Consider the following 27,519-nt stretch of genomic DNA (forward strand, 5'->3'; position numbering starts at 1 on the left):
ACCTAGGAAGCGCAAGGCCCTGGGTTCGGTCCCCAGCTCCGAAAAAAAGAACAAAAATAAATAAATAAATAAATTGTAGGGAGCGGTGCGACAGCTGTATGATAATGAGGTGAATCTGGCGCCCTCCTAACAACAGTACTGAGCATGCGTGGAGTTTTGCACCTGACGTCAGTCTGGCTGGGGCGGTACTATGCTAAATGGGAGTTCATGCCTCGCCAATCTCTGGAGGACAAGTAGCTGGGATGGCAGTGGGGTGACTCGTGCCCCACCAATCCCTGAAAGAAGATTAGCATACTGTTGTGTATATAAGCCGAGCGGCAAAGTCGCTCGGCGCGGTAACACTTAAAGCTGTAACACTTGGAGCTGTAACATTTGGAGCTGTAACACTTAGGGCTGGCTGCCGCAGCCTCCCTGTATCAACAAAGAAGGTGTCCTGCAGTAAAGGCTGTTGAGAAGAATCCAACCATGTTGTGTCTTCCTTGCCGGACGAGGTGGGCGCGACAAAGTGGTGGCCCGTATGGGGACGAGGACATCCTCGTGGATCTCAGAACTCTTCAGCTTCAGGACGAGCGACGTCGGAAAAGTTCCCGGTAAGGGAGGATAAAGTTCTCTGGAGGTGAGCAGAGATGATGGAAGCCTTGGTTTAGAGGCTAAAAGGTCTGCAGTCTGCAGCAATGTTGTTTCCAATGGATCCTTTGTGGGTAAGGCTTGTAATTTTATTTTTTTTCTTTGTGTGGGAAGCGGTTAGAGCAGTTAGGACAGGTCAGAGGGTCCTTGCAGAGCAACAAGAAAGTATGTCAGAGGGAGTAAAGGTCTTGAAAGAAAAAAAGAAAAGAAAAGGAGATAAAAGGAACAGAGAGAAGGCAGAGATGAAAAAAGAGGATAATCAGGACCAGGAAACAAATAAGATATATTCTTTAAAAGCCTTGACCTTAGAAATGTCAGACAATCTAGAAAGCATCACTGACAGCTTAGAGAAAGTGAAAGTAAAGGTAGAACCATCGGGTCCCGGGCCTCCCGCAGAGCAACAAAAAGAAGCACAAGACTCCACCTCAGTTCCACCACCAGACTCATATTGACCCCTAGAATGGGAACTCAGGTGGTGGATACAGATTTTAAAGGCCCCAGTAAGCAGAATTCAGAAGTATCACAGAAATTTAAAGCATGTGCAAAGATAAAGACTTGGGGTAATGGTAGTGGTCAAAAGGGGACAAGGTAATAATGGTAATGTGTTCTTTTAGAGTTATGTTAAAATCTAGAGAAGCAAAGTCGATTCTCATAGATGCTTTTAGTCTTTGGACCCTGACTAGAGACAATATACACCCTAGGCAAGAGAGAGAATGGGGTTGAGAAAAACAGTCCTCCCGAACTCTCCACAGATGCTTTGGCAAAAGAAGGAAATGAGCTTAAGTTTTTTGAAGCTCTCCTGGGAACAGAAGGAGGTGGGAGACGTCTTGCCTCCTTGCTGGCTCCTATTGGAGAAGTGCTTGTTTCTGGTTCTGGGTTCTTTAGGTAGGATGTCTGGGTCCCTTTGGTGGAACGCCATCTAGTCCTTTTCCTCTGTGTCTATTGTCTGTCCTTGGTGCACCAAGCTGTGGATGTATGTCAATTTATGTCTGGGTTTTGCTTCTCCTTGCTTGAATGTTTTGTGTTTCATGTTTAAAAGAAAAAAAAAATGGTTAAAACTTTAAATGCTGGTTGGTTCACCCATTGATGTAGCTTTAACTCCTTTCAAGAAAGGAACAAATAAATAAAAGGTTTCAATTGGCTTTTGGAGCCGGCATCTGTAGCTAGAAGCCTAAGTTGGCTGGACAAGCTCCCCAGGGGGCTGGCTAAATGTTTATACTAGCCGTCCTAGAAGCGGCCTATACAAAAGTGGTTAAGGTGCTTGAAAACAATCAATTGTTCATAGCACCTGAAAAGGTTCAAATGGGCCAAATGGGAGAATATTTAGGAACTAAAATCACTTCTCATAGCATTTCTCCTCAAAAAATTGAATTACCATTTAAAAACATTAAATGACTTTCAAAAATTACTAGGATTCGACCCTATATTAAAATGCCCAATGTAGATTTACAACCACTTTATGAGATCCTGAAAGGGGATTCTCAGCTTACTTCACCCCGTGTTTTAACCAAGGAAGCACGATTATCCTTGAGGAAAGTAGAAGAAAGACTAGAAAAGGCAATACTAAAAAGGTACAAGGAAGAGGAAGATCTGCTTTTGTGTATACTGAGAACTTTTTGTCAACCTACAGGAGTATTATGGCAACAAGGTCCACTTCTTTGGATTTATCCCCATATTTCTCCTAATAAAACCCTTGAATATTACCCTTCTGCTGTTGCACAGCTAGCTATATTAGGCGTTAAATCTTGCATTCAGCATTTCGGTATTTCACCAAAGAAAATTATTATACCATATACAACCACTCAGGTAGAAACATTGTGTGCATTGATAGATGATTGGGCCATATTGCACTGTAGTTTTGATGGAGAGTTTGACAATCATTATCCTAAGGATCCGTTGCTACAATTTTTTACTGAACATCCAGTGATCTTTCCTAAGATCACTGCCTCAGAGCCTTTGTCTGGAGCGTTAGATATTTATACAGATGGCTCCAAAACCGGTGTAGGTGCCTATATGGTTGATTCTCAAGAACCAGTATTAATTCAATATAGTCCAGGTACCCCCCAAATTACAGAATGTAAAATTGTATTGGAAGTTTTCAAAAGATTTCATGATTCTTTTAATTTAATTTCTGACTCTGCTTATGTGGTTAATGCGGTGCGCTCACTTGAAATTGCAGGGCCAATTCGGTCGACTAGTACTGTATGTCAAATTCTTTTAGAATTACAAAATTTGATTTGGGCCAGAAAAAATAAATTTTTCATACAACATATTCGAGCCCATACTAATTTGCCTGGTCCCATGACCAGTAATAACGCCCTGGTGGATGCTAGTACTCGTAGAGAGTTTTTCATGCTGCTCCGGTTGATCTCGCTAGAGAATTTCATCAAAAGTTTCATGTACCTGCCTTTACTCTTCAACAAAAATTTAAAATCTCTAGAGCTGCAGCTTGTGATGTGGTGTTAAGTTGCCAGAATTGTGTTCAATTTCACCACCCTCCTCATGTAGGGATTAACCCTCGTGGTCTGATCCCGCTAAAACTTTGGCAGATGGATGTCACACACATATCTCAATTTGGAAATTTAAAATATGCTCATGTTTCTGTTGATACATGTTCTGATATTATACATGCTACTCTGATGACTGGTGAAAAGGCTCGTAATGCCATTAGCCATTGCTTAGAGGCATGGGCAGCCTGGGGAAAGCCTGATAGTCTCAAGACGGACAATGGGCCTGCCTACACTGCAAAGTCCTTTCAGGCATTTTGCCAGACAATGCAGGTCAAACATACTACAGGATTGCCATACAATCCCCAAGGTCAAAGAATTGTGGAAAGAGTACATCGTACCTTAAAAGAGCTGATAAAAAAACAAAAAGAGGGAATTGCCAGCAGCCGAACACCAAAAGAACAACTTTCTTTAGCTCTTTTTACTCTAAATTTCTTAGTTTTGGATGCGCATGGCCGCTCTGCTGCGGATCGCCATGCTGCTACTACACCTATAACTAATGCAGAAGTAAAGTGGAAGGATGTCTTAACTGATAAATGGTGTGGCCCAGATCCCGTGATCTCAAGATCTAGGGGAGCTGTTTGTGTTTTTCCGCAGAATCAAGAAAATCCAATTTGGGTACCTGAGCGCTTGACTCGAAAATTGCCTTCTGCTCTTCCTGAAGATGAGACTACGAACCCTACTATTGCTACTGGGAATGATAATACAGGTTAATTCGATCACCCTGTGGGCTATTGCCAGATCCTGGCCAGTACCCATGCCAGTCCATAGCAATTCTACTGTTTTACCAACCTTTTTCTCTACCTCCTGTTTGCGTGATGTTCCTTGTATAGTGCCAACTGGAGAAATGCCCCAACGGTATGCCGCCACTAACGTTTCTCTGTTGCATACCTTATGTTTTACCATTAAAGACTCTTCCCTGCCCTGTATTTGGTTGCGTAGAGCCACGTTAGCTAATTGGTTGAATCCTATAAGTGACAGCACAATGAACACCGGGATCATCCTGGCTGCTTTGAGTCAAATTGCCCAGGGAGTCTCTTCACCCAGCGAGGACATGTCAGTCGATAGTTCTGCTGATCTGAACATTACAACACTAATTGTGATGCATAATTGTAGTGTTCCATCACGCCCAGGGCAAGGTAACTATGCACAGAATAGCTCTACCCGTCGTAGAGTCTTACCCGCTTGCCCCCCGAATCAAGAGTTTCCACCTAATTTTACCCCATGTCAGAGTCCATTTCATAGAACAAAACAATTCCTACCGGGATTTGAATTTTCCCCTCCTCTTGGCCATGTACAGTATGACTGGGGGGAGAATAAGACTGGCAAGCATAATCTCTGGCCTTGGTTTCAATGGGTGCTGTCCAATGAGCAAGGGGCATATACATCCCTGACCCCCTTTGCTAGGTTGATGGGTGAGAACTTCACGCTGTATAATGTTTCGGCTACCAGAAAAAATGATACCAGGTTGACCAATATTCAATATAATAACCTCTTGGAACATAATACTGCCACTAGTACTTCAGTATGTGTTAGATCACCTTTTTCTTTCTGATAAGCACTAATGTCAACAATGGTGTTTTAAATTGTAATAGCTCTGATGTAGTCTGCTATTTAGCTGAATTCTGAGATGGCAACAATGACACCACAGTAATGGTCAAGATTCCCTCCTTTGTGCCAATCCCAGTAGAGGCAAACCCAGATAGTTTTCCTATTCTTAATTTGCTGTGAACCAAAAGAGATTTTGGAATTATGGCAGTCATAATTTCAGCCATCGTGCTGTCTGCTGCCGCAGCTACCACAGCTACAATCGCTATGACCAATCAAATACAGACAGCTGAGACTGTCAATCAGATTGTAGAAAGAACTACAATGGCGCTAGAGATACAAGAAGAATTTAATACTCATTTGGCATCTGGCCTTCTATTAGCCAATCAAAGGATAGATTTAGTTCAAGAACAAATTGAAACACTGTATCATATGACACAGCTGTCTTTCCTCCCTAAGAGGTTTATACATTACTCCTTTACAAGCCAACTTTTCTCAGCATTCTCAACAGAGCAAAGAAATCTCAAATTATCTGAAAGGAAACTGGTCCATGAAAGCAGAGCAACTATCCAGACAATTGCTGATACAGATTGCTGTCCTCAACAGCACTAGGCTGGACCCCATCACAATTGAAGACTTTACCTCATGGATTACCAATGCTTTCTCCTTTTTTAAGGAGTGGGCGGGCATGTTTGCCTGGGGAGCTATTGTCCTCCTGGGATGCGGAGTATGTCTCTGGCTTATTGGCCGTTTAAAAAGAGAACATGCCAGACACAAAGCGGTTGTTTACCAGGCTATGACCGCCATTGACAATGGTGCTTCTCCCAATGTATGGCTGGCCTCTTTGAAAGATTAAGAGTTCGCCATAGATCATTTTTGTCACAGTCATGTGGGGTCATTGTATCCAGGGACGGGCAACTTTCCTCGAGCTCGGACCAACCTAAGACACGGGGCCCGGTGGCGATAGGGTGACCCAACGACGGGTAAGGCCGAGTCATCGTCAGGAACGACCTAAGACAGGAGCAATGACAAGATTGACGTGACACCCAGATCTAGACCAGTCATTTTATTAAACAAAAAAGGGGGAGATGTAGGGAGCGGTGCGACAGCTGTATGATAATGAGGTGAATCTGGCGCCCTCCTAACAACAGTACTGAGCATGCGTGGAGTTTTGCACCTGACGTCAGTCTGGCTGGGGCGGTACTATGCTAAATGGGAGTTCATGCCTCGCCAATCTCTGGAGGACAAGTAGCTGGGATGGCAGTGGGGTGACTCGTGCCCCACCAATCCCTGAAAGAAGATTAGCATACTGTTGTGTATATAAGCCGAGCGGCAAAGTCGCTCGGCGCGGTAACACTTAAAGCTGTAACACTTGGAGCTGTAACATTTGGAGCTGTAACACTTAGGGCTGGCTGCCGCAGCCTCCCTGTATCAACAAAGAAGGTGTCCTGCAGTAAAGGCTGTTGAGAAGAATCCAACCATGTTGTGTCTTCCTTGCCGGATGAGGTGGGCGCGACAATAAATAAATAAATAAATAAGGGTTGGGGATTTAGCTCAGTGGTAGAGCGCTTGCCTAGCAAGTGCAAGGCCCTGGGTTCGGCCCCCAGCTCCGAAAAAAAAAGAAAAGAAAAAAAAACATAAATAAAAAATGGCCAGTCTAGTGGCATAGGCCTTTATTCCCAGCTTTCTGAAGGCAGACAGCAGGCAGACCTACTGAGACCCAGTCTCAAAATTAAATAAGTGAATGAAAAAAATAATAAAATAAAACTCTCAAAATTGTAAAACAAAAAAAGAAGTAAACTGATTTTTGACAGAATATTTGATGTAAACAAAGCTACTATACAAACATTTTTTTCAGTGTTTTCAGGGTTCTGCATGTGCTAGGCATGTTCTCTACCACTGAGCCACACCCCAGCCCCTCACTGGGGGACTAGGCAGGGGCTCTACCACTGAGCCATGCCCCAGCCCCTCACTGGGGGATTCTAGGCAGGGGCTCTACCACTGAGCCACATCCCTGCCCCTCACTGGGGGATTCTAGGCAGGGGCTCTACCACTGAGCCACACCCCAGCCCCTCACTGGGGGATTCTAGGCAGGGGCTCTACCACTGAGCCAGGCCCCCAGCCCCTCACTGGGGGATTCTAGGCAGGGGCTCTACCACTGAGCCACACCCCAGCCCCTCTTTTTACTTTTTAAACAGGGTCTTCATACATAGCCTAGGCTGGTCTCAAACGCACTTTACAGCCCAGACAAACCCAAACTTTAAATCCCCCTGCCTTAGCCTCCTGAGTAAGTAGGCTAGGAGCTCTGCACTATTCAGCTGACCTTAATGAATTACCTGAACCAGATACCTGCTGAGAAAGCAGGGCCAGGAGAAGACCGGCCCACAGTGCAGTGAAGCCGGGCTGTTCCAAAGGCAGGACACAGACCCTGGAGCCAGTGCCCTACTCCACCCGCTGCACTAGGCTCCTGCACCCAACACAGGATGCAGCCCCCCCCCCCCGCCCCAAGGGTCACAGAACAGCCCAGAAAGAACCATGCCTTCCTTCATCATGCATAGCTGTGGGGGGCGGGGGAGAGAAAACCCTTATGAAGGAAGACTACCCCAGGACCAAGATTTCCCTAGGAATGTTTTTCAGAAAGCCTTGGACTAATGATCAGAACTAGGAAGTATCTGGGCACTGTTGTGCACTCAAGCTGGGAGCTGAGGCAGGAGGATGACAAGGTGAAAGCCAGCCTGGGCTACATGCCCACAAAGGAGCAGAGGGTGTGGCTCGGTCCCTGCCCCCTCATGGAGTTTCATGACCTCCTGAAACTCAAGTTCCAGGGTCTACAATGCCCTCTGGCATTGAGCTAAATCCCCAACCCCGTGCCAGCTGCTTTTGCGGAAGACCCAGGTTCGGTTCCTGCACCTACATGGCCGCTCACACCAGTCAGGAATTCCAGTTTCAGGGGATCCAAGGCCCTCTTCTGACCTCTACAGGTACCAGGGATCCATTACACGCGGGCCAACACACGTAAAAGAAAGTGAACAACTGTTAAGGTCTTAATTATCTAAATCAGTCAGTCTCGGGAGTTTGTGATTTTAATCCCAGCACTGGGGGGGGGGGGGGGGGGCAGAGCCAGCGGCATCCCTGGGGCTCACTGGCCAGTCAGTTTAGCGAGGTCCAAACCAGTGAGAGAGACTGTCTTCATAAAACAAGGTGGACAGCTACTGAGGACTGATATCTAAGGTTGTCCTCTGGCTTCCACACACCACACCACGCACGCACGCACGCACGCACGCACGTACGCACACGCCTGCATAAACAAAAAACATCAGAAATGTTCCTTCCCTCTCCCAGGGCTCCTTCCTCCCAACTTTTCCTTCCAGAAGGGTCTTCTGCTGCACGGCAGAGCCCCAGGTTGTCCCCACAGCTCGCCTCACTTACCTGTGTGAAGCTGGAGCCCATCGGTGTCCCGAGCGGGTCTTGAGCAGCAGTTAATGGAGGCAGAGGCTACAGAGGGCAGGCACTTAACTCGAAGGCCCAGGAAGAAAGCCTCCGCACAGCTTCGAAGGTGGTCCAGCAGGGGGCATCCTGCCAGCCCCTCACTCAGATCTAACAGCACAAGAGCCCGTCAGCCTGATGTGGCCTCCTGCCCAATGGGCCCACCCATGCTGGCCCTGTGGGTGAAAAAAGCCAGTCTCCTGACTGGGCAGGCAGCCCCCTGTGATAACTCCGGGTAGGCATGGAAGTGGCCACAAGAGGGCAGCTGACACCGGTAGAAGCTGGCCCGTGCTACACCAAGAGAAACAGCCTGGCTAGAGCTGAGAGGCACGAGCTGATAGTGATGAGTCAGGACATCTGTGGGGATGGGGGGGGGAAGGCCACCAGAGGGAGGGGCACAAGCTCATCCTAGGCTACTTGGACAGGGCACAGATCTAGGATGGAAATGGGTCAGTGGGTGCAGGGTCTCCAAAACTGTTAGAGACCCAGGCTTGGAGGCTGGGGTGTGGCTCAGTTGGTAGAATGCTTACCAAGCATGCATGTGACCCAACCCCGTCCCTGTAAAACTGGGCATGGTGGTGCACATCTGTAACCCCAGGACTCAGGACGTGGAGGCAGGAGGATCAGGAGAGTCAGGAGTTTAAGGTCATCTTTGGCTAAATAATGAGTTCAGGGCCAGCTCAGACTACATGAAATCCCCGTATCAAAAATATAGTGAGAGGGCTGGAGAGACGGCTCAACAGTTAAAAGCACATACCACTCTTGTAGAGAATGCAAGTTCAATTCCCAGCACCCACGTTGGGCAGCTTACAACTGTTGGTAACTCCAGCTCGAAGGGGAGCAGATATCTGTGGCCTCTAAGAGCACACGTACTCCCGTGAACGCATACAGATACAAATACATATATTAAAAATAAAAAGAACTGGGCTGGAGAGATGGCTCAGCGGTTAAGAGCACCCAACTGCTCTTCCAGAGGTCCTGAGTTCAATTCCCAGCAACCACATGGTAGCTCACAACCATCTGTAAAGAGATCTGATGCCCTCTTCTGGTGTGACTGAAGATAGCTACAGTGTACTTATATATAATAAATGAATAAATCTTTTAAAAAAATAAAAAATAAAAAGAACTAAAAGAAGAGGGAGGGAGAGAGGGAGGGACAGAGGGGGGAGGGGAGAAGAAAGACAGATTCTAGGTCTAGCCTAGTCCTCCTACAAAGACCCAGCAGATAACGTAGATGGAGTGACTGACTCTAAAGCAGGCGTGAGCACTCTGCAGGCTATGGTGCTGGCCATCAGAAACCACAGTGCCCATAACGCTCTGATCCTAAACGGCTGCAGAAAACCCAGGCTGGGGTTGAAGAGATGGCTCAGTGGTCAACGGCACTGAGGTTCTGAGTTCAATTCCCAGCAACCACATGGTGGCTCGCAACCATCTATAATGAGATCGGACGCCCTTTTCTGGTGTGTCTGAAGACAGCTACAGTGTACTTACATATAATAAATAAATAAATATTTTTTAAGAGAAAAGAAAACCCAGACTGGCCACTAAGGTGCCATTCTAAGGGCCAGGAAAAGCAGGGTATATCAGTGTCTCTGAGACCAGTACCCTTCATCCCCCATTCTGAAGCTAACAGCCATACGTGTGGCCCTCTGCTGGGCATGGCCCTCCTAACTTGGGTATACTGAGAACACAGGGCCCAGACTGCCCCTCATTCCTCCCTAGCATCTCTGGCTGAGGCGTTTTCTAAGCCCAGGTTGCTCCAACTCTGCCAGTCTCTTCCTGATGAAGAGACCTGGAGGGACTCACTGGGGCTCCCCAAGGCCTCTCCACGTCCAGTCCTGTGTCTTCTAAGAGAGCATGAGGCCAATTCGGATTTGCCTTCAGACCCTCCTCTTCCTCCAGAATCCAGCTATACCACCAGGCGAGCCAGAGACAGCTCCAACCTCAGCTTTCCAAGCTGATAAAATGAGTATTCCTCTGAGCACCCAGCACGGGGCCCAGGGCAGTGTGTGTTATGGCCAAGCCATGGCTAGGACTGGGAGCGCACACCTAAATAACCAGTATAGACAAGGGTAGGGGGATGCTAAAAAGGCAAGTCACTCTGCCAATCTGAGGACCTAGCTGACCCCAGACTATCTCCTTCAAGCCAGTTCTGCATGGGCTGTTTCTTATTGGGGAATCTGGGCAGGGGCTCTACCACTGAGCCACACTCCAGCCCCTCCCTGGGGGATTCTAGGCAGGGGCTCTACCACTGAGCCACACCCCAGCCCCTCACTGGGGGATTCTAGGCAGGAGCTCTACTACTGAGCCACACCCCCAGCCCCTCACTGGGGGATTCTAGGCAGGGGTTCTACCACTGAGTCACGCCCCCAGACCCTCACTGGGGGATTCTGGGCAGGGACTCTACCACTGAGCCACACCCCAGCCCCTCACTGGGGGATTCTGGGCAGGGACTCTACCACTGAGCCACACCTCAGCCCCTCACTGGGGGATTCTAGGCAGGGGCTCTACCACTGAGCCACACCCCCCAGCCCTCATTGGGGGATTCTAGGCAGGTGCTCTACTACGGAGCCACGCCCCCAGCCCCTCACTGGGGGATTCTAGGCAGGGGCTCTACCACTGAGCCATGCCCCAGCCCCTCACTGGGGGATTCTAGGCAGGGGCTCTACCACTGAGCCATGCCCCAGCCCCTCACTGGGGGATTCTAGGCAGGGGCTCTACCACTGAGCCATGCCCCAGCCCCTCACTGGGGGATTCTAGGCAGGTGCCTGATGACTCCGGCCCACTTCTCCTACCTATGGGCTGCAGGTAAATGTGTTTCCGGGCCAGGCTCTGCTTCCGGAGCTGCAGAGAAGCATGGAAGGTCTCGAAATCCTCAGGAGCCTCTGGACGGCTTAGGAGCCAGTCGAAGGCTGAATGGATGAGCAGTGTGCTGAAGAGAGTCCGGTGAGGGTTGTAGGCCTCAGACAGGAAGAGCCTCTCCGACGGGGAGAAGGCTGAGGTGTAGAGCTGCTTCAGAGCCAGATCGCAGGAGATCAGCGCATCCTTCAGGGCCCGTGGCCCAAAGCTGAACTCCTGCGGTGGTCTGCACTGCACCATGGTGTGTGTTTGGCTCCTGGCCACTCCTTTGATTTCCTTTTCCGGGCCATGAATCTCCCAGGGGACAGCCACGGTCTCCTGTAGAACCTTCTCTTGAGCTTACAGAGTAGCTGAGTAGCTGCTCAGAGCTCCCAGGAGATGGAGACTGGACTGAGAGACAGTGAGGCTTAATTCTGCCTTGTTCTGGAATTTCTCGGCAAGGTAAGGAAAGCTTGCTGACCCCCTGCGGAAGACACACGAGGCCAACAGTCACTGCTTTGAGCACAGGTGACTATCTCTTAGACAAAAGGCCGTTTTCCTGTGAACTGGAGTCAGAATGATCTCATCTACACTAGAAGGTACCATTCCCCAAATCAACTAGGAAGGGGTGTGGCCGTGCGTGCGTGCGTGCGTGCTTGCGTGTGTTGGGGGCAGGAGGGCAGAGGTTGACATCAAATTTATTGCTGTCCACCTAACTTCTGGAAAGAGTCTCACACTGAACCCGGAGCTTAAAAACCAGACTGGCTGATCACCAGGCCCACAGATGTGCACGCTAGTCTTCACATGGTTATTTGGACCCAAACTCAGATGCTTGTGTGGGAAGTGCTCTACCCACTGAGCCATCTCCCCATCCCAGAACTGAGCACGGAGGTGGCTTCTCTCCTCACAGAGATGCATATCCAAGGGACTCCAACTCTTTGAGCCCTCAGAAGCAAGGGGTATATAAAGAGGTATCTACCCTTCAAAGCTAGGAGGGTTCCTTCACGAAAGGCAGAGGCTGTTCCTCCTGCCTTTTACGATCACAAGATAACCCTGCCTCCTCACAGAGCCACCCAGGCCCTCCTTCCAAACCATAGGTTCCTTGAGGGAGCCCCGTGTGCATCCAGGGGCTGTCTTCTGGGGAAGAATGTAATTTTTTTTTTTTTTGGAGCTGGGGACCGAACCCAGGGCCTTGTGCTTGCTAGGCAAGTGCTCTACCACTGAGCTAAATCCCCAAACCCCCCCCCCTTTTTTTTTGGAAGAACGTAATTTCTAGACGGCTCTAACAGTCAGGAGCCAGCATGCTGGCCACAGCAAACTGGACCTGGAGGCAAGCAGCCAGGAAGACAGACAGAGGGACTACAAGCTGTGGTACTCACTGTCTACCAGAGTCCTCCCTCCCAGGGAGTGAAGATTGGAACATGGGCGTGGGAGTGCTTTTATCAGGTCATGCTTGGCTTCAGCAACAACAGGCTGCTTTGAGCTTCGCTTTGCATCTCAGTGCAGAGCAGTCAAGTGAGGTGGGGAACACAGACCACGGGAGGTAAGGTGCTGCCTTCTCTGCCCCAGTGTGGTCAGCTCCCCAAGGAGAGGAAGTGCACAGCTATGGAGGCCCCGCAGGCTGCTAAGCACCTGACTCCTCACACATCTCACCGACCTATTTTTGTTTCTGGATGCCAATCACACCACCTCCTCAGACACCCCGGCTCTGCCCCAGAGCTGCACACAAACAACACCCCAAGCTTAAGCCCAGGAGCCATGCTGTCTTAGGGTGACTTCTGAATTACGCTTTAAGGCTGTAGCTACTTCAGCTAGTCTGTCTGTCTTTCTTTCAGTGCTAGGGATGGAACCTGTGGCCTGATTGTATGTTAAGTAAACCCTATCCCCGAGCCACACCCCTAGCCCCTCACTGGGGGATTCTAGGCAGGGGCTCTCCCACTGAGCCACACCCCCAGCCCCTCACTGGAGGATTCTAGGCAGGGGCTCTACCACTGAACCACACCCCCAGCCCCTCACTGGGGGATTCTAGGCAGGGGCTCTACCACTGAACCACACCCCCAGCCCCTCACTGGGGGATTCTAGGCAGGGGCTCTACCACTGAGCCACACCCCCAGCCCCTCACTGGGGGATTCTAGGCAGGGGCTCTACCACTGAGCCACACCCCAGCCCCTCACTGGGGGATTCTAGGCAGGGGCTCTACCACTGAGCCACACCCCCAGTCCCTCACTGGGGGATTCTAGGCAGGGGCTCTACCACTGAGCCACACCCCCAGTCCCTCACTGGGGGATTCTAGGCAGGGGCTCTACCACTGAGCCACGCCACTACTCCCAGAATTACCTTTAGTGTAACTAGAAATGACCTATGCGTCCTTTCTCTGAAGTAGCCTAGGAAGGCCTCTTCAGGAGGAAAAAAAGCAGGCTCTGGTATCGCAGACAACCTGAACCACTCTGATTAACATCTTGCCCATCTCATCAGTCACTCTGAAACCCCTTAGAAGCTGGGAAGTAGTGATGCACACCTTTAATCCCAGCTCTCAGGAGGCAGAGACAAGCAGATCTCTGAGTTCCAGGCCAGCCTGGTCTACAGAGTGAGTTCAGAACAAGGTCAGCCAGGGCTACACAGAGAAATCCTGTCTAAAAAAAACTGGACAAAAAGAAAGGAAGGAAAAAAAAACCCTCAAGATTACTTTTTGAGTGAGATGGGTATGTGTCTATGTGTGTATCTGTGTGTGTCTGTGTGCATCTGAGTGTCTGTCTGTGTGTTTCTGTGTGTGTGTGTCTGTGTGTTTCTGTGTGTGTGTCTGTGTGTTTCTGTGTGTGTGTCTGTGTATGTGTGTACCTGTGTGCATCTATATGTGTATGCCTATGTGTGTGTCTCTGTGTTTGTGTGCCTGTGTGTGTGTGTATGTGTGTATGTGTATGCCTATGTGTATGTGTCCGTGTCACGCACATGCAGAGGCCAGAAGTCAACACAGGCATTCTCCTTAATCACTTGCCACATTATTTTTTGAGATAGGGTGTCTTGTTGAACCTGGAGTTCACTAGTTCAGCTAGACTGGCTGTCCAGCGAACTCTGAGGAGCCTCCCATCTCCACCTCCCCACAACAGTGCTGCGCTTACAGATGTGGGCTGCTATTCCTGCCCGCAGGCTCATATAACATTCACTGAGCTACCTCCCTAGCCCAAGACCGTCTTTATCCAACACTGCATTCAATCTCTGTAACAATCTTTTTTTTTTTTTTTTTTCCGGAGCTGGGGACCGAACCCAGGGCCTTGCGCTTCCTAGGCAAGCGCTCTACCACTGAGCTAAATCCCCAGCTCCATCTCTGTAACAATCTTAAAGTGTGGATATCATATTTACCCATCTTATTGCTAAATAAATTGAGGCTCAGAAAGGCAAAGCCATGTTTCAAAGCCTGCACGGCTTGCTTGGATCCAGACTACTGACTTAGTTCTCTCCCTCTAATCCTGACTCGTGGAACCACTGTTGCCCATAGGGTCTTCACCATGGGCACCCAATTCTCTTTTACCCCCACACATACTAGTCAGGATCTCTGCTGCTGCCAAACACTCCTGCGAAAGCAAAGACAGGGTCTCGCTATGTAGCCCAGGCTGGACCAAGAGCCTCCCGCATTAACCTCTTACATGCTGAACTTACATACATGTTACATACACCAGGATGACAAGTGCTTGCTTTTTACCATGGTTCAGCCATGCTCATTCCAGTCATACTGTTCAAGATCTGTCCCCTGCAACCTACTCACAAGGGCCGTGGTGTACCTATGAGCATGCTCAGAGAAGCCCAGCAGGAGGAAGCCAGACCAGGGAAGCGCCCTGACACCTGCTCCGTGTGCAGTGCCACAAGACAGCCCCCGACCGACCCCCAAACCAAGGCTTGAAGAAATGGGGCACACCAGCTCCAGAAGACACTGGATGCTGCATGTCATGCCTGCAAATCCAATACTTGGGTGGCTGAGGCAGGAGGATCACCATGAGTTCAAGGCTAACCTGGGCTATATAATGAAACCCTATCTCACAAAAAAACAAAAAAACAAACAAACAAAAAAACAAACAAACAAAAAAACAACCCTAAAAGAAAACAAAAGCAAGCCAAACAAGTTGCAACAGAGCATGATGGGATATGGGGGGAGGGGATAGTGACCACCAAAGGACTCACCTTCCAACATGGACCAGAGGTGGTTTTGACAAGGTCTGAGTTGGGCACCAGAGTAAGCAAGCCCCTCTGTCCCATCTCATGTCCTTCTCTGAGGTCAAGTAGCCCGGATGTCTACACAGACAGCATTTCCTCTCAGGCAGGCTGTGTGACCATATTCACCTTCTGGGGTTCTGAGAGGACGCTCCTTTCCCCACTCTCGGCTACTAGCTCAGTTTTTCCACCCTGCACGGCCAGTCTTCACAAGACCACATTTCACACAGAGGCTGAAGCTACAGGAGGAAGTACTCCTGGCAGCCAAAGCAGCCGCAAAAGAAGCTTTGGGGACTGTGAGGGGCCGCCTCCCCCGCCCCATCCTCTCAGCCATGCTATCCTCTGGAAAAAAAAAAAACCTCCAAGATGGTCCCTAGCTGTCCTCCGTGTCTGTCACAGTCTGCTGCCAGCCTCTGCTAATGATACGGCAGTTCTGTCCAGTAGCCTGCCTGCATCCCACAGAGCTACAGACACTACCGTTTCACATAGGGAAACTGAGGCACAGAAAGGCTAGCGATTGGCTGTAGGTCACAGGGAGAAGCAGGAACTCCTGGCATGATTCTAAACCAATGGTTCTCAACCTGTGGGGTGCAACCCCTTTGGGGTAGCATATCAGGCAGCCTGCATATCAGATATTTACAAAGTATAAGAGTAGCAAAATTCCAGTTATGAAGTAGCAGCAACAAAAATAACTTTTTGGTCGTGGGGGTCACCACAGCATGAGGAGCTGATTAAAGGAGTTGCAGCATTAGGAAGGTTGAAAACTGCTGTTCTAGACAAAGGCAGTGATGTAGCACCCTCTCCCTGTATCCCCTTCTGCCCTCAGACTTGCAGCAATCCTCCTGCCTCAGCCTCCATCAGAACATCCAGCAGAGGCCTGGCCTTTAGACAAGAATCACGCTCTGTTTCTTGTTATTCTGGAGACTACAGAAAACGCCCAGCAGCTGCAGCGGTTCATTTACTGAGGGCCAAATCTCGAAGGCGATTTGAGCAGCCTCAGGGAGAAGGAAATGCAAGATGCAAAGGGGTTGGGGAGGGGGGAAGAGCTTAGACAGCATGGGGAGGACTCCCCCAAACCCTGTGGAGAACCCCCACCTTTACTTGTGAACCCCAAATTTCCAACCCAATTTCCCTCCAGTCAGTGAAGCAGCTATGCTTGGGACAAGTTCGGAGTCTACCTGAGCCAGCTGTTTGGATTGACAGGTGGCTTTACCTTCCTGGAGCTGTGACATCACCTGGCGGTCACTTATGCCCCTCCCAGACACAGGCTAGGGAGCAGCCGGGTGGTCAGAGAGTTCCCCTGACTCTCACTGCGGGGCATCCCACAACAGTCCACCGGTCCTAGCTGGGAAATCCTTCAAGCGCTTTCCCAAAGCCTCATAACCTCCATCTGAAGATGACAGAGCTGTTACCTGGACCTGGGGAGCTGCTAGCGGGGAGTGAGCGCCCTGCCCCTTGGGACCCAGCTCCGAGCTGTCTGGAACCTGACCACCAGCGTAACACGTATGAAATCCCAGTCGCCAAGGCTCGCCAAAACCGCTATCCAAGTACACCGAGTACATCCCATGGTCTCCCTCATAGGGGGACGCAGCCACCACCACCCGGACGTCCCCCTGGCTTGCGCTTGCTGGAATCTCCACTCCGCAGCGCCACCCACACCCACACCGGCAATCAGGTCCCCGCGCCTGTGGTTGCTCTCTGAGCGCCCCCTACCTCGCAGCCCTGCGCCCTCCGGAGCTGTCCCAGAGAAGCTTGGTGTGCGGGTCACGGGGACCAAACCGGTGCTGGTGTGACGTCAGCACGCGAGGCAGGGACTGAAGCGGGATCTGGTGGAAAGTGCGAGAGGAGAGCGGTAGGAAACGGTGCCACACCCTCCCCAGTGGCTCTAAGACTTCTGCTGTCTGTCTGCTCAGGAGCACGTGGGACGCTGACACTCCCAGCAACGTGTGCTTCAGAGCTCATCTCATAGCTCGAGGAGAGGAAGCTGGAACATTCCAGGCCAGCCTAGGACACCAGAGGAAAAGTCAAGCGAGGGGGAGGGGGAGGGGGCGGGACATTTCTGTATTCCCACAGCTGATGCTGAGGCAGGAAGATTGAGGGTTCCAAGCTAATCTGGGCTATATATAGTGAGAAGCTGTCTCAAAAGCAACCAAGGCCAAAAACAGCTAAACAAACGCACAAACAAAATAAAACAGGCAAGAAGCCCCACCCCAACCCCGTGTACAAGGTCCTGCATCGGAAACCCAGCACATCATAAACCAGGGTGCCTCCGACTTTCTACATAACGAAGGGTGACCCTCCTGCCTCTACCTGGCATTACAGGGGTACACCACCACACCCACTTGTGCAGTGCTGGGGACTGAACCTACAACAGGGCGAGTACTAGGCGAGTACTTTACCAACTGTGCCACATCTCTAACCCCAGACAGTATTCTGAATGCTTCCAGAACATTCTTGCCACAGCCACCAACAAACTTGTTTGTTCCCATTTTGCTGATGGAAAAACTGAGGGGCAAGGATGGAGCCACAGACTGGAAGCCCAGCTAAAGACCTCCCAACCTCATCAGGTTCTTGTGTTGTTTTTATTCCTCTTCTAGAACATTCTTCCCCCTAAATATATTGCTCTGATAGGGACCTCAGGAGGCTTCCCTGTTATTCCAGGTGGATGCTACGTCAGAGGTTTGCCTATCTCTCTTGTTGTATCTGAAGACCCCAAACAGGATCTGGTAGCGAGCAGGCGTTCAATACATACTGGCCAAGTGCAAAGACTCATAACCTACCAAATAAATTACTTTGTGCTGGTATAGACCATTCACTGAGTGTCACATGGTCTTGTTTAGACGCTTAACAAACACTTTCAATGCTGCCTGGGGGGGGAAGGGGAGGGAAGGAGGGAGGGAGGGAGGGGAAAAGAGAGAGTGCACGTGTACCACCCCAGGGACCAAAAAAAGGGGCGGCTACAGTCGTATGGCTCCTGGGCTCTTCTCTGAGACCAAGTATCTAGGTTGTCCCTGGGGCTGGCTAGGGATACCCAAAGGCCACCCCATGGGGACTTTAGCACCTGCTAGCAGTGACTCTCCTGTTCTCCTCTCAGAGCCCACCAGCGGGTCACTGAAATCTGAGACCTCATGCCCCTCCTGGGTCTCAGGCGACATGCACGACCAGGACACCCAACTCCCTACCCCAGAGCCAGGCTTGGAGTCTGGGATAGCTAGCTTTGTCAGCTTGTCACCTCCTAGGATCACCTAAGAAGAGAGTCTCAGGGAGGAATTATTTACATTGAGTTGGCTTGTGAGGGATGGTCTTATAATCTGACTGATGGGGGGGGGGATCCAGCCTAGTGTGGGTGGCACCATTCCCTCGGCAGGGGGTCCAGAGCTGTGTAAGAGTAAAGAAGTGAGTTAAGCAAAAGCAAGCAAGCCCATATGTATTAGTTCCTTCTGCTCCTGGCTGTGGTTATGATGTAACCAGTGGTTTTCAGTTCCTCCCTTTACTTCCCTACTGTAGTGATCTGTAATCTGAAACTGTCAGCTAAGAAACCCTTTCCTGCTATGCTGTTTTTCTTGTCCTGACATTTTATCACAGCAACAGAAACCAAACTGATGGGGGGCTTCCTGTTCCTTTCCAGGGCTGGGAGTTCTGATTTAAAAGTGCTGGTGGGTGAGAGACTGCTACTTTGTTTCTTTGTGTGTTAGTTTCCAGACAAGGTTTTTCTGTGTACCCTTGGCTATCCTGGAATTCACTCTTTAGACCCGGCTGGCCTGGAACTCAGATATTCCCCCTGCCTCTGTAGCGGAAGTGCTCAGATTAAAGGCATGGCCACCTTTTGATAGGGTTTCCATGTGTAGCCCAGGCTGACCTTTAACTCCATCCTCCTGTTTCAGCCTCGGTAGAGTTGGGATGATAGGCTTGCATTACTTCACCCAAACATTGCTGTCCCAGCTAACCCTCTAACCGCCCTTTCTCCTTGGGTGTCTTCAGAAAAACAGATTCCTTCATGATTGGAAATCACCAGCCTCCTGGGGCCTTTGCAGTCAGCCTACCCTCTCCAGCTACATTCTTTGAAAACACCCTGCTCCCCACCCCCACCCCCCAGCAGCGTTCTATGAATGTCTGAGCCATGCATCACCATTATTTCCAGGGGGCAAAGGAATTTTCCTTTTAAAAAAATGATTAAGAAATCATGATCAACGGTAAACATCCGATGTAGAAAATGTGGGGAACTAAAAAAAAAAAAAAAAAAAAAAAAAAAAGAGTAAAGGGCAAAGGGCAATGGGTGACGGGTAATCCTAGAACCAGGCCTCTTTCCTAACTTCTGATATTTTTTTCCCTCCATATTTAAAACCATCTCTCCCAGCCCCACTCTGGTTTTCCTGGACAGGGTTTTTCTGTGTAGCCCTGGCTGTCCTAGAACTCACTCTGTAGACAAGTCTGACCTCAAACTCACAGGAATTTACCTATCTCAGGTTCCTGAGTGCTGGGATTAAGGCACACACTACTATCACCCAACTAAAAACATCTTAAAGGGATTGTCCACATACACTCTGGTAGAGGCCATTTCCTTCTTTCATCTTCTGCCCTCTCTCCCTCCTTCCCTCCTGCTGAAGATATTTAGGTCTCGCTATAGAGCCCAAGTTGGCCTCAAACTCACAAAGTTCCTGTCTCTTTTTTTCCAAGTGCTGGTATCACAGGCCTGCACTGAACCCCTGCTAGAATACCACACACTTCTGATAAGTGTTTTCTGGTTCCCTTTGTTAAAGCAAAAACTAAGACTGGGGGGGGGGGAGCCATGTTCTCTTCCAAAGCTGGTTACTATGAAAAGGCTGTAATGGGAAGATGGGTGAAGTGCCTGGCATGCAAGCTGATCTGAGCCCTAGCAGCCCAGAAAAAGCCAGACATAGAGGCCCAGGCCTGTGATCTCAAGCTCACCACTGGGAGCCTAAGCCACCGCTTGGTTCAGTGAGAGATCCAGCCTCAAACCAACCAAGGAACGAACCAGGCTGGATGCTAGATGTGGCGTGCATGTCTTTAGTCCCAGTGTTCAGGAAGCAGAGGCAGGAGGATCTCTGTGAGTTCCAGGTCAGCCTGGTCTCCATATCCCAGGCCAGCCAGGGATACATCGTGAGACCCTTTCTCAAAAAGCCATAAAAACCTAGCGGGGAGAGCAATTGAGGCAGATGCCTGAGATCCACCACTGGCCGGCATGTGCACACGTAAACAAAATCGTGGACTGCCCATTCTTGTCTCCACTAGCAGGTACCAGAGCCACAAGACCCAGGCCTTGGATCTTGACCTTGGAAATGTAGATGAACAGGTCCCCAGTGGAGACTTGATGAACTGGAAGGAACCCCCTGACCCCCAAGGCAGGTGGTCCCCAGGCCAGGACTTCTTGGATGTAGCCACATCCAGCCTAGGCCATTGCCTATCAGTCACCCACCCCATGCAATGAGACACACTGCCCTCTCCCCAAGCAGGACTCCAGACCTCTAGACTATTCTAGAAGTGGAACGGATCCCTGTCCTCTGAGCCAGGCACACCTAGGGCTCACCGCCATAGGAAGTTGCTGTCGTCCCCGGGCCTCCACTTCTCCAGAGTTAGTGAGACGGTCCCCTGAAAGATGGGTTCACCCAGACCCTCAGCAGAGGCATCTTATTTGGAATGAGAGGACAAAGCAGGAGTGCAGAGGTGAGCACACCCTGCCTGAGATACAGTGAGGCACTTTTGCTTTGTTTTATTTTATTTTATTTTTGTTTTTTTTTCAAGACAGCATTTCTCTGTGTAGCACTGGGTGTCCTGGGATTTGCTTTGTAGACTAGGCTGGCCTCGAACCCGGAGGTCTGTCTGCCTCTGCCTCCCAAGTTCTAGGATTAAAGGCATGGGCCACCATTGCCTGCCTCAGTGAAACCCATTTTATGAAAAGGGGAACGAGGTCTCACGGAGTCTGGGGGGGGATCTTGAACTTCCCACATGGCTGAAGAGGCCCTTAACATTTTTATTAGTATGTGTTGTGCATGCAGGGAGGCACAAGCCAGCCATGATGCACGTTTAGAAGTGAGAGAACAGCGTGCAGGAGTCAGTTCTTTCCTTCCACCCTGAGTCCCGGGGATTGAACTCGGGTCCTCAGGTTTGGTGGCAAGCGCCTTTAATTGCTGGGGCATTCACTGACCCAAATCTTGAACTTCTGATCCTCCTGCCTCCACCTCCTGAGTGCTACGCTTGCAGGAAAACACGCCCGCTGTTTGCATTGAAGGATGAACCCTAGGGACTCATGTATACTAGGTAAGAGCTCTACATCCCAACCCATCCTGTCCATCAGACAGGAAATAACAGCCACTACAACAGGAAGGAGGGAACTCACTGTGTAGCCCAGGCTGGCCTCAAACTTGCAGCAACCTGCCTGCTCAGTCTCCCAAGTGTTGAGATTACAGATGCGAGTCGCAGTGCCCCCTAAACTGGTCAACTTTAAATGGGTGGCCTCTGTGGCATGTAAATCACATACATCTCAATAAAGCTGTTTAAAGAATATGTACGTGTCAGATGTGGTAGCACACACGGACCTGTGGGTTCTAAGCCAGCCTGGTTTACATAGTGTGTGCAGGTAAGCCAGGAGCATACAGCTGAACTGCATAGGGCAAAGAGGGAACAATGTAGCCACAGGCAGCTGACAGGAACATGGGTTCTCAACCTGGGGGTCGCAACCCCCAGGTAACTTTATATATCAGATGTTTACATCACAACTCAGTAGCAAAATTACAGTTATGAAGTAACAGTGGAATACTCTTACTTCATTTGTAAAGGACAGAATTTGTGGTTGGGGATCACCATAATATGAGGAACTATATTAAAGGGTCACAGCATTAGGAAAGTTGAGAACCACTGCGGGGGGGGGGACACAGTGTACCCCACACTTCGACCTTGGGCTTCTGGCAGCAGCAGTGACAATACATGTGCGCTGTTGTAAGCTAACCAGTGACAGGAGCTCGATCCACTGGGCGAAGAGCAAACTGCTTCAACCGAGAGCTTTGGAAGGATTGGAGGAGAGGAGCAATGTTCTTGGCACAGTAGTAGTCCCCAGTCAGCCACCCTTGGTTCAGCAGACATCATGTGTGCCGGGTGCTGGGCTGCAGTGGGGCAGGCTGAACCCAGATCAAATGCCAGCAGAGAAAAAGAGGATGCAGAGGGGGACAGGATCCAAGGATAGCATTTGAGGCCAGTGCCACACAGATAAACAAGCAGAATGAGTCGGAACCAAGGGTAGGAAAGGGTCCGGCCCTGGGAGAGGAGCTGCTACGAGCAAAAACCATGTGCTGGGGCTTTGCACAGTTGCATCCACAGAAGGTCTAGGAGCAGAGTGTGGACGAAGTCACGTGATAGGTTGGACTATGAGGCATCATCAAGGACCCCGAGGGGCTCCCACTGCCTTGCACTGAGGCCATCGGACAGGGACGGGGTTGGTGAGGGACAGGACCAGGTAAGTGACAGGGAGAAGGTGGCAATAGAATCCAGCTGCGGACAGCAGGGAAGTGGCATGCATGAAGTTCTGTGTCCTGTCCCCAGAGCTGCATAAACCGACCATAGTAGCATAATCCCAGCACTCAGATGATAGAGGCAGAAGGATCAGGAGTTCAAGGTCATCCTCAACTACATAGAGAATTGGGGGCCAGCCTAGGTTACATGTGACTCTAAGAGAGAGAGAGGGAGAGAAGGAGGAGGAAGAGGAAGAGGAAGAAGAGGAGGAAGAAGAGGAGGAGGGAGGGAGGGAGAGAGACTTAAGGTGTGGTCAAATTGGGTAGAAGACTAAAGTCTAAGATTCCTTCCCGTGGCCCCCCCCCCATCCACCATCTTGAGAAGAGCCCTCCCCTCTGTCTACTGGGGACAGCCATATTTCTGGAAGCATTTTATAGAAGGCCCAGCCAGGGTCAGCTGGGAATGGGTACCAGGGACCACAGCTCTCTGGGTCTCCAGTCTCCATCCCATCCTGGAATAGCTGAGGACCCTTCCCAGGCCTCTGAGAGTAACAGAAGACCCTAGGCATTAGAAGTGTTTCGATTCAACGGTGGGGGTGCACAGGGCTCCAAAGCAGGCCCAGCCGGCCCTGGCCAGGGTCCAGCCATCTATATCAGTCTGTGAAGCTGCCCTGTGAGCAGCCCAATTAGTATTCACACCAGGTCCCCCAGTTCTGAGATCCCTTGTTCCCCCCAGACAGCAGCCAGGGTGACTAAGACTCGGGGGGGGGGTATCAATGGAAAATTATCTTCAACAAATAGTAAAGGCCTTACGTCAGGGTGCACAGGATAGGGAGCTGCCAACTATAGAATGAAGACAAGCTCCTGGGGATTCCCAAGGCTAGACCAAATCTGGGCATGGGCATTAAGACTGGGCTTTGTCTAGCCTCTAGTTTATCTTATCCCTGCCTAGGTCTGGCTCTATCAGCTCCCGCAGGAGAGAGCCCACCTGTTGCTTCCCAAACAGAAGTATATTGCAGGCACAGAGGACGGTTTGCGGCATACCCAGCGACATCTGTCCCTGTCAAAGTTCTCGATTTAGAGTTGCCTGAAAATGTCACCGAAGCCCTTGCACTGGGACACTAATAACATAAAATGGCAAATCATCTCAGGGTGCCCCAAGTGGGCTGCAGAATGAGGGGTGTTCCACACACCAGCCCCCTTATTCATTGCATGTTTTTTTCTTCCTGCCCCCTGGCAGGGAGGGGAGGTGCTGGCTGACAAGGGGCTTCAGGGCTATGCCCTGGTACGGTGAAAGCCTTTTTAAATCCATTTGTAGGTGGGAAGCATCACCCTGGGAAGGCACAGAGTACAGTAGGAGTGGATGCTAGAGAGAGAAGGGACTCCCGGAAGAGAGCGTTGACCCAGACAGGCTTGTAAGGAGCCAAGGCCAGGCCTGGAAGCACCAGACCCCTGTGGCATTGTCCAAACAAGCAGGCCGCACGCAGGTAGCCTCCAGTGTGGGAAGACTCCTGGAAAGGGGCTCTGAGTGAGACCTTCAGATGGAGGTTTGGTCCTCATGTCCACCATGTGCCCAGCGACATCTGTTCCTGTCACCTCAGCAGGATGAGGCACGAGCATTCCCTTCTGGGAACCCAGAAAAGCTCATTCAGGAGACCACAGGCACTGGCCTGGGAGCCCGTGTAACACTCTGGGCCTGGGGCTTCTGGTGGCTCTAGGTACCTGGAGGGTGGGGTCACCAAACTAGCTTCATCCCTCACGTAGGTAAAAGAGCTGTGGGGTGGGGTACAAGAATAGAGACTCAGTAGCACCTGGAGGGCATGGCACTGTCCTTAGATCCTGGAGAGGTGGCCTGGGGACCCAAACTTCCTCTTACACGGTCTCACACTGTGGAAGTTGGAAGCCTCCCAGACACTCCTGGGCCCCACCCACAGGCTTACAATTACTTTCAAACATCTGGTCAACCACCAAATATTTTTTTCCCCCAGACTGCCCAACACAGCTGGCTCCACCCGACCTCTCTCTGTTCCAGTCCCAGCCCGCTCCACGGTGAGATCCTCAGGTATCCCTTAGTCTCACGGGAAAGCCCCATCTTGTCCCTGGGGCATCGAAGCTTCCTAGCCACCTGGCTCACCCCAATGCATCTCCACCAGCTCTGTCTGTCCCAGCCGCTTGTCCTCCCACTCCACAGGTCACCTCTGTGGGTGCTTCCTCTAGCACCCCCATTCTAGGAAGGAGGGCTTTTTAAACTGGAATGTGGACGGACCCACCATGTTCAGCCCTGTTGGCTGTCTCTCCTCTTTTCCGGTCTCTCTTCATCGCTCGGACTCTAGGCCTTACTCAGGCTAAATTCTCCACCCAGATCCGCCTTCTCCCCTTCACCTGGCTGACTCCTGTCCAGTATGTAAGCTTCAGGCCCAGTAACTGCCTCCTCCCAGAAGCCCTCCAGTCATGCACTCCTGCAGACGGAATAATTACCTGAGTAGTGGCTGTCTTTGGCCAGGAGCTCCACGTTGAGGGTGGGGACAGCAACCACAGGGCGCATTGGTCTGGTCTCTCAGCACCTAGCGATGCCTAGCCTGTAGTGCACACATCCCAGTCAGTCCTCTATTTCCCAATTCTATGCACACCCAGCAGCCATAACACCCAGAGCGCATGCACACCGGCACAATTCCCTCTGTTGACACACATGCACATGTATGCACACACAAGAGCGCACGATCCCGGACCACATCTGACATGCCTCATGCATGCTGACGTGCCTACCCAAGCCCTAACTCACCGTACACATGCCACACACCGCCAGGCACGCTCGTGTCACTTCAACGGGTGCCGGGAGCTGGGTAGTGTGAGCGCTGCTGGCCGCCTCTGCCTGCCAGCATTTGCCAAGCAGTTTCCATGGCGACACATCTTGGCTCTGACAGAAACTGATGTGTGTGGGGAAGAGGGTCCTACAGAGGGGGCGAGATGGGAGGTGTCTATGTCCTCCGCTCCTGGCACAAACAGGGGGTGTCTCACAAGTGGACTAGGCTTGTACCTCACGAAGGGGGTTCTGAGCTGCCTGACACAGGAGTAGATTTAGGTCGTTCAGTCATTCAACAAACCTCCTGGCATCATCACTCTGTGCTGATGTCTGGGGGCGGGGGGATGTTGTCTATAACGTAGGTTTACCGAGGACTCCAGGTCTGAGGATCCTCCCAGAAGTCCCTGTCCCAGGGAGGTCAGTTAACAGTCTTCTGAGCATCAAGGCCCTCCATCCATCTTCTCTGAGACTAGAGACCAGGAGGGGATGCTGGGTACCCCTTAGAAAACCACTCACTCAGTACCCTGCTCTTCTCCCCTCCCTGACACATCCTTCTGCACCGTGTTTCTTGCCTGGTTCCTCTCAGAAGAAGTCTTTTCCCATCTTTCAGCCCAGGCCCATGTCCTGGCTCATTTTGGACAATAAAAGATGGTTTGCCTATAAACTGATTTCCACATAGGAATGAGGACTCGAGTTCAGACCCCCAGCACCTACATAAAAGGCAGATGCAGGAGTAATTCCTGTAATTCCAGAGCCAGGGAAATAGGGTCAGGGAGATCCCTGGGGCTTACAAGCCAACTTAATTAGGAGCTCCAGGGTTAGTTGAGTGGAGAGAGAGCTCAGAGGCTGGGTGTCCACTGCTCCTCCAGTTGACCTAAAATATGTGAATATGTGTGGCACACATGCATGTGCTCTCTCTCTCTCCTCTCTCTCTCTCTCTCTCTCTCTCTCTCTCTCTCTCACACACACACACACACACACACACACACACATTTATGAAATAAAGAGATGGACAGTTAAGAGGGGAGGAATATTTGCAGAATGAGGTGAATGGGAAGCCCAAGGCAAGGTGGGGGCAAAGTCACTGAGCGCCACTGGCTCTGGGGACATTAGTACTAGGCAGATGATCTTACATGTGTTGTGGTTTGAATGGAGTCTAGCTTGTCCCCGCAAAGGCTAGGGTGCTGTAAGCTTGGTCCCCATGCGATCCAGTACAAGGGTGACAGAGACCAAAGGAGCCAGTCTAACTGAACTGGTAAAAACAGATTTGGTGAGAAGACCTTGTCTCAAAAATCAAGGGGGTGGTGGTGGTGAGGGGAGCTCGATCAGTGGTTGACTGCTCTTCTCAACAACATATTAGGGGAATCACAACCACCCAGGCCCCCAGTTCCGCCGGATCCAATGCCCTCTTTTGGCTTCTGTGGGGGCACATACCTGTAGGTGCTGGAGGAAGGAAAGAAAGATAAACAGAAGAGAGAAAAAGACACCTGATGTCAACCCCAGCCTTCACATGCATGCATGCACGCACACACTCGAGTGCGCGCACACACACACACACACACACACACACACACACACACACACACACACACACGGGGTGGGGTGTGAGGATGGGGGGGGGGACTGAAGAACTTGTTTCCTCCTCTCTTGAGAGCCAGGCGATTCATGGCTTTCTCAGAGGCCCCAAGGAAAGGACAAAAGTAATTGAGGTCCGTGTCCTCGCCCAGGGCCAGACTCAGCAAAGTCCATTCTGAGGTTGGGGACTGGCTTTGAAGGAGTTAAGGTTTCAGTTCCTGGAAACTTGGCTTTACTCCACCTGTTGTATCTTTATCACTAACCCCTGGTCCTTCCTCAGGACCCTGTCACTGAAGAATGACCTGCCCGTCCAGGTCTCTACATTCACTCTATGTGACACAGCTAAGGTACCCTCGGGCAGGCCTTGAGGCTATGTTGTTTCTACCTTCCAACTGCCAGAAATTTTGCTTTATAAACTGTCTAGACTTGGGTTTTCCGTTACAGAACGAGAATGGACTGACAT

At 50.6% G+C, this 27,519-nt stretch overlaps 1 protein-coding gene and 1 long non-coding RNA gene across 6 annotated transcripts in view; one reads left to right on the forward strand and one right to left on the reverse strand.

The window, feature by feature from the left end:
• Amz1 (archaelysin family metallopeptidase 1) overlaps nucleotides 1-25,501 on the reverse strand; it is a 37,476-nt gene extending 11,975 nt beyond the window's left edge. For 2 of the 5 annotated variants that reach the window (XM_087578268.1, XM_087578266.1), the window contains exons 1-3: nucleotides 16,926-17,150; nucleotides 10,964-11,490; nucleotides 8,112-8,279 (exon numbers count right to left, since the gene is read on the reverse strand). In XM_087578268.1, the coding sequence (XP_087434394.1) occupies nucleotides 8,112-8,279; nucleotides 10,964-11,267 (472 nt within the window). In that variant the 5' untranslated portion in view covers nucleotides 11,268-11,490; nucleotides 16,926-17,150. 5 annotated transcript variants of the gene reach the window in all.
• LOC148002212 (uncharacterized) lies at nucleotides 333-6,160 on the forward strand. The gene is made up of 2 exons (XR_015634676.1): nucleotides 333-590; nucleotides 3,732-6,160. It is a non-coding gene; the product is annotated as an uncharacterized LOC148002212 (long non-coding RNA).
• Nucleotides 25,502-27,519: the final 2,018 nt, after the last annotated feature.

This window comes from Rattus norvegicus, chromosome 12 (assembly GCF_021556685.1).
Source record: "Rattus norvegicus strain SHRSP/BbbUtx chromosome 12, alternate assembly SHRSP_T2T, whole genome shotgun sequence".
Taxonomy (NCBI): domain Eukaryota; kingdom Metazoa; phylum Chordata; class Mammalia; order Rodentia; family Muridae; genus Rattus; species Rattus norvegicus.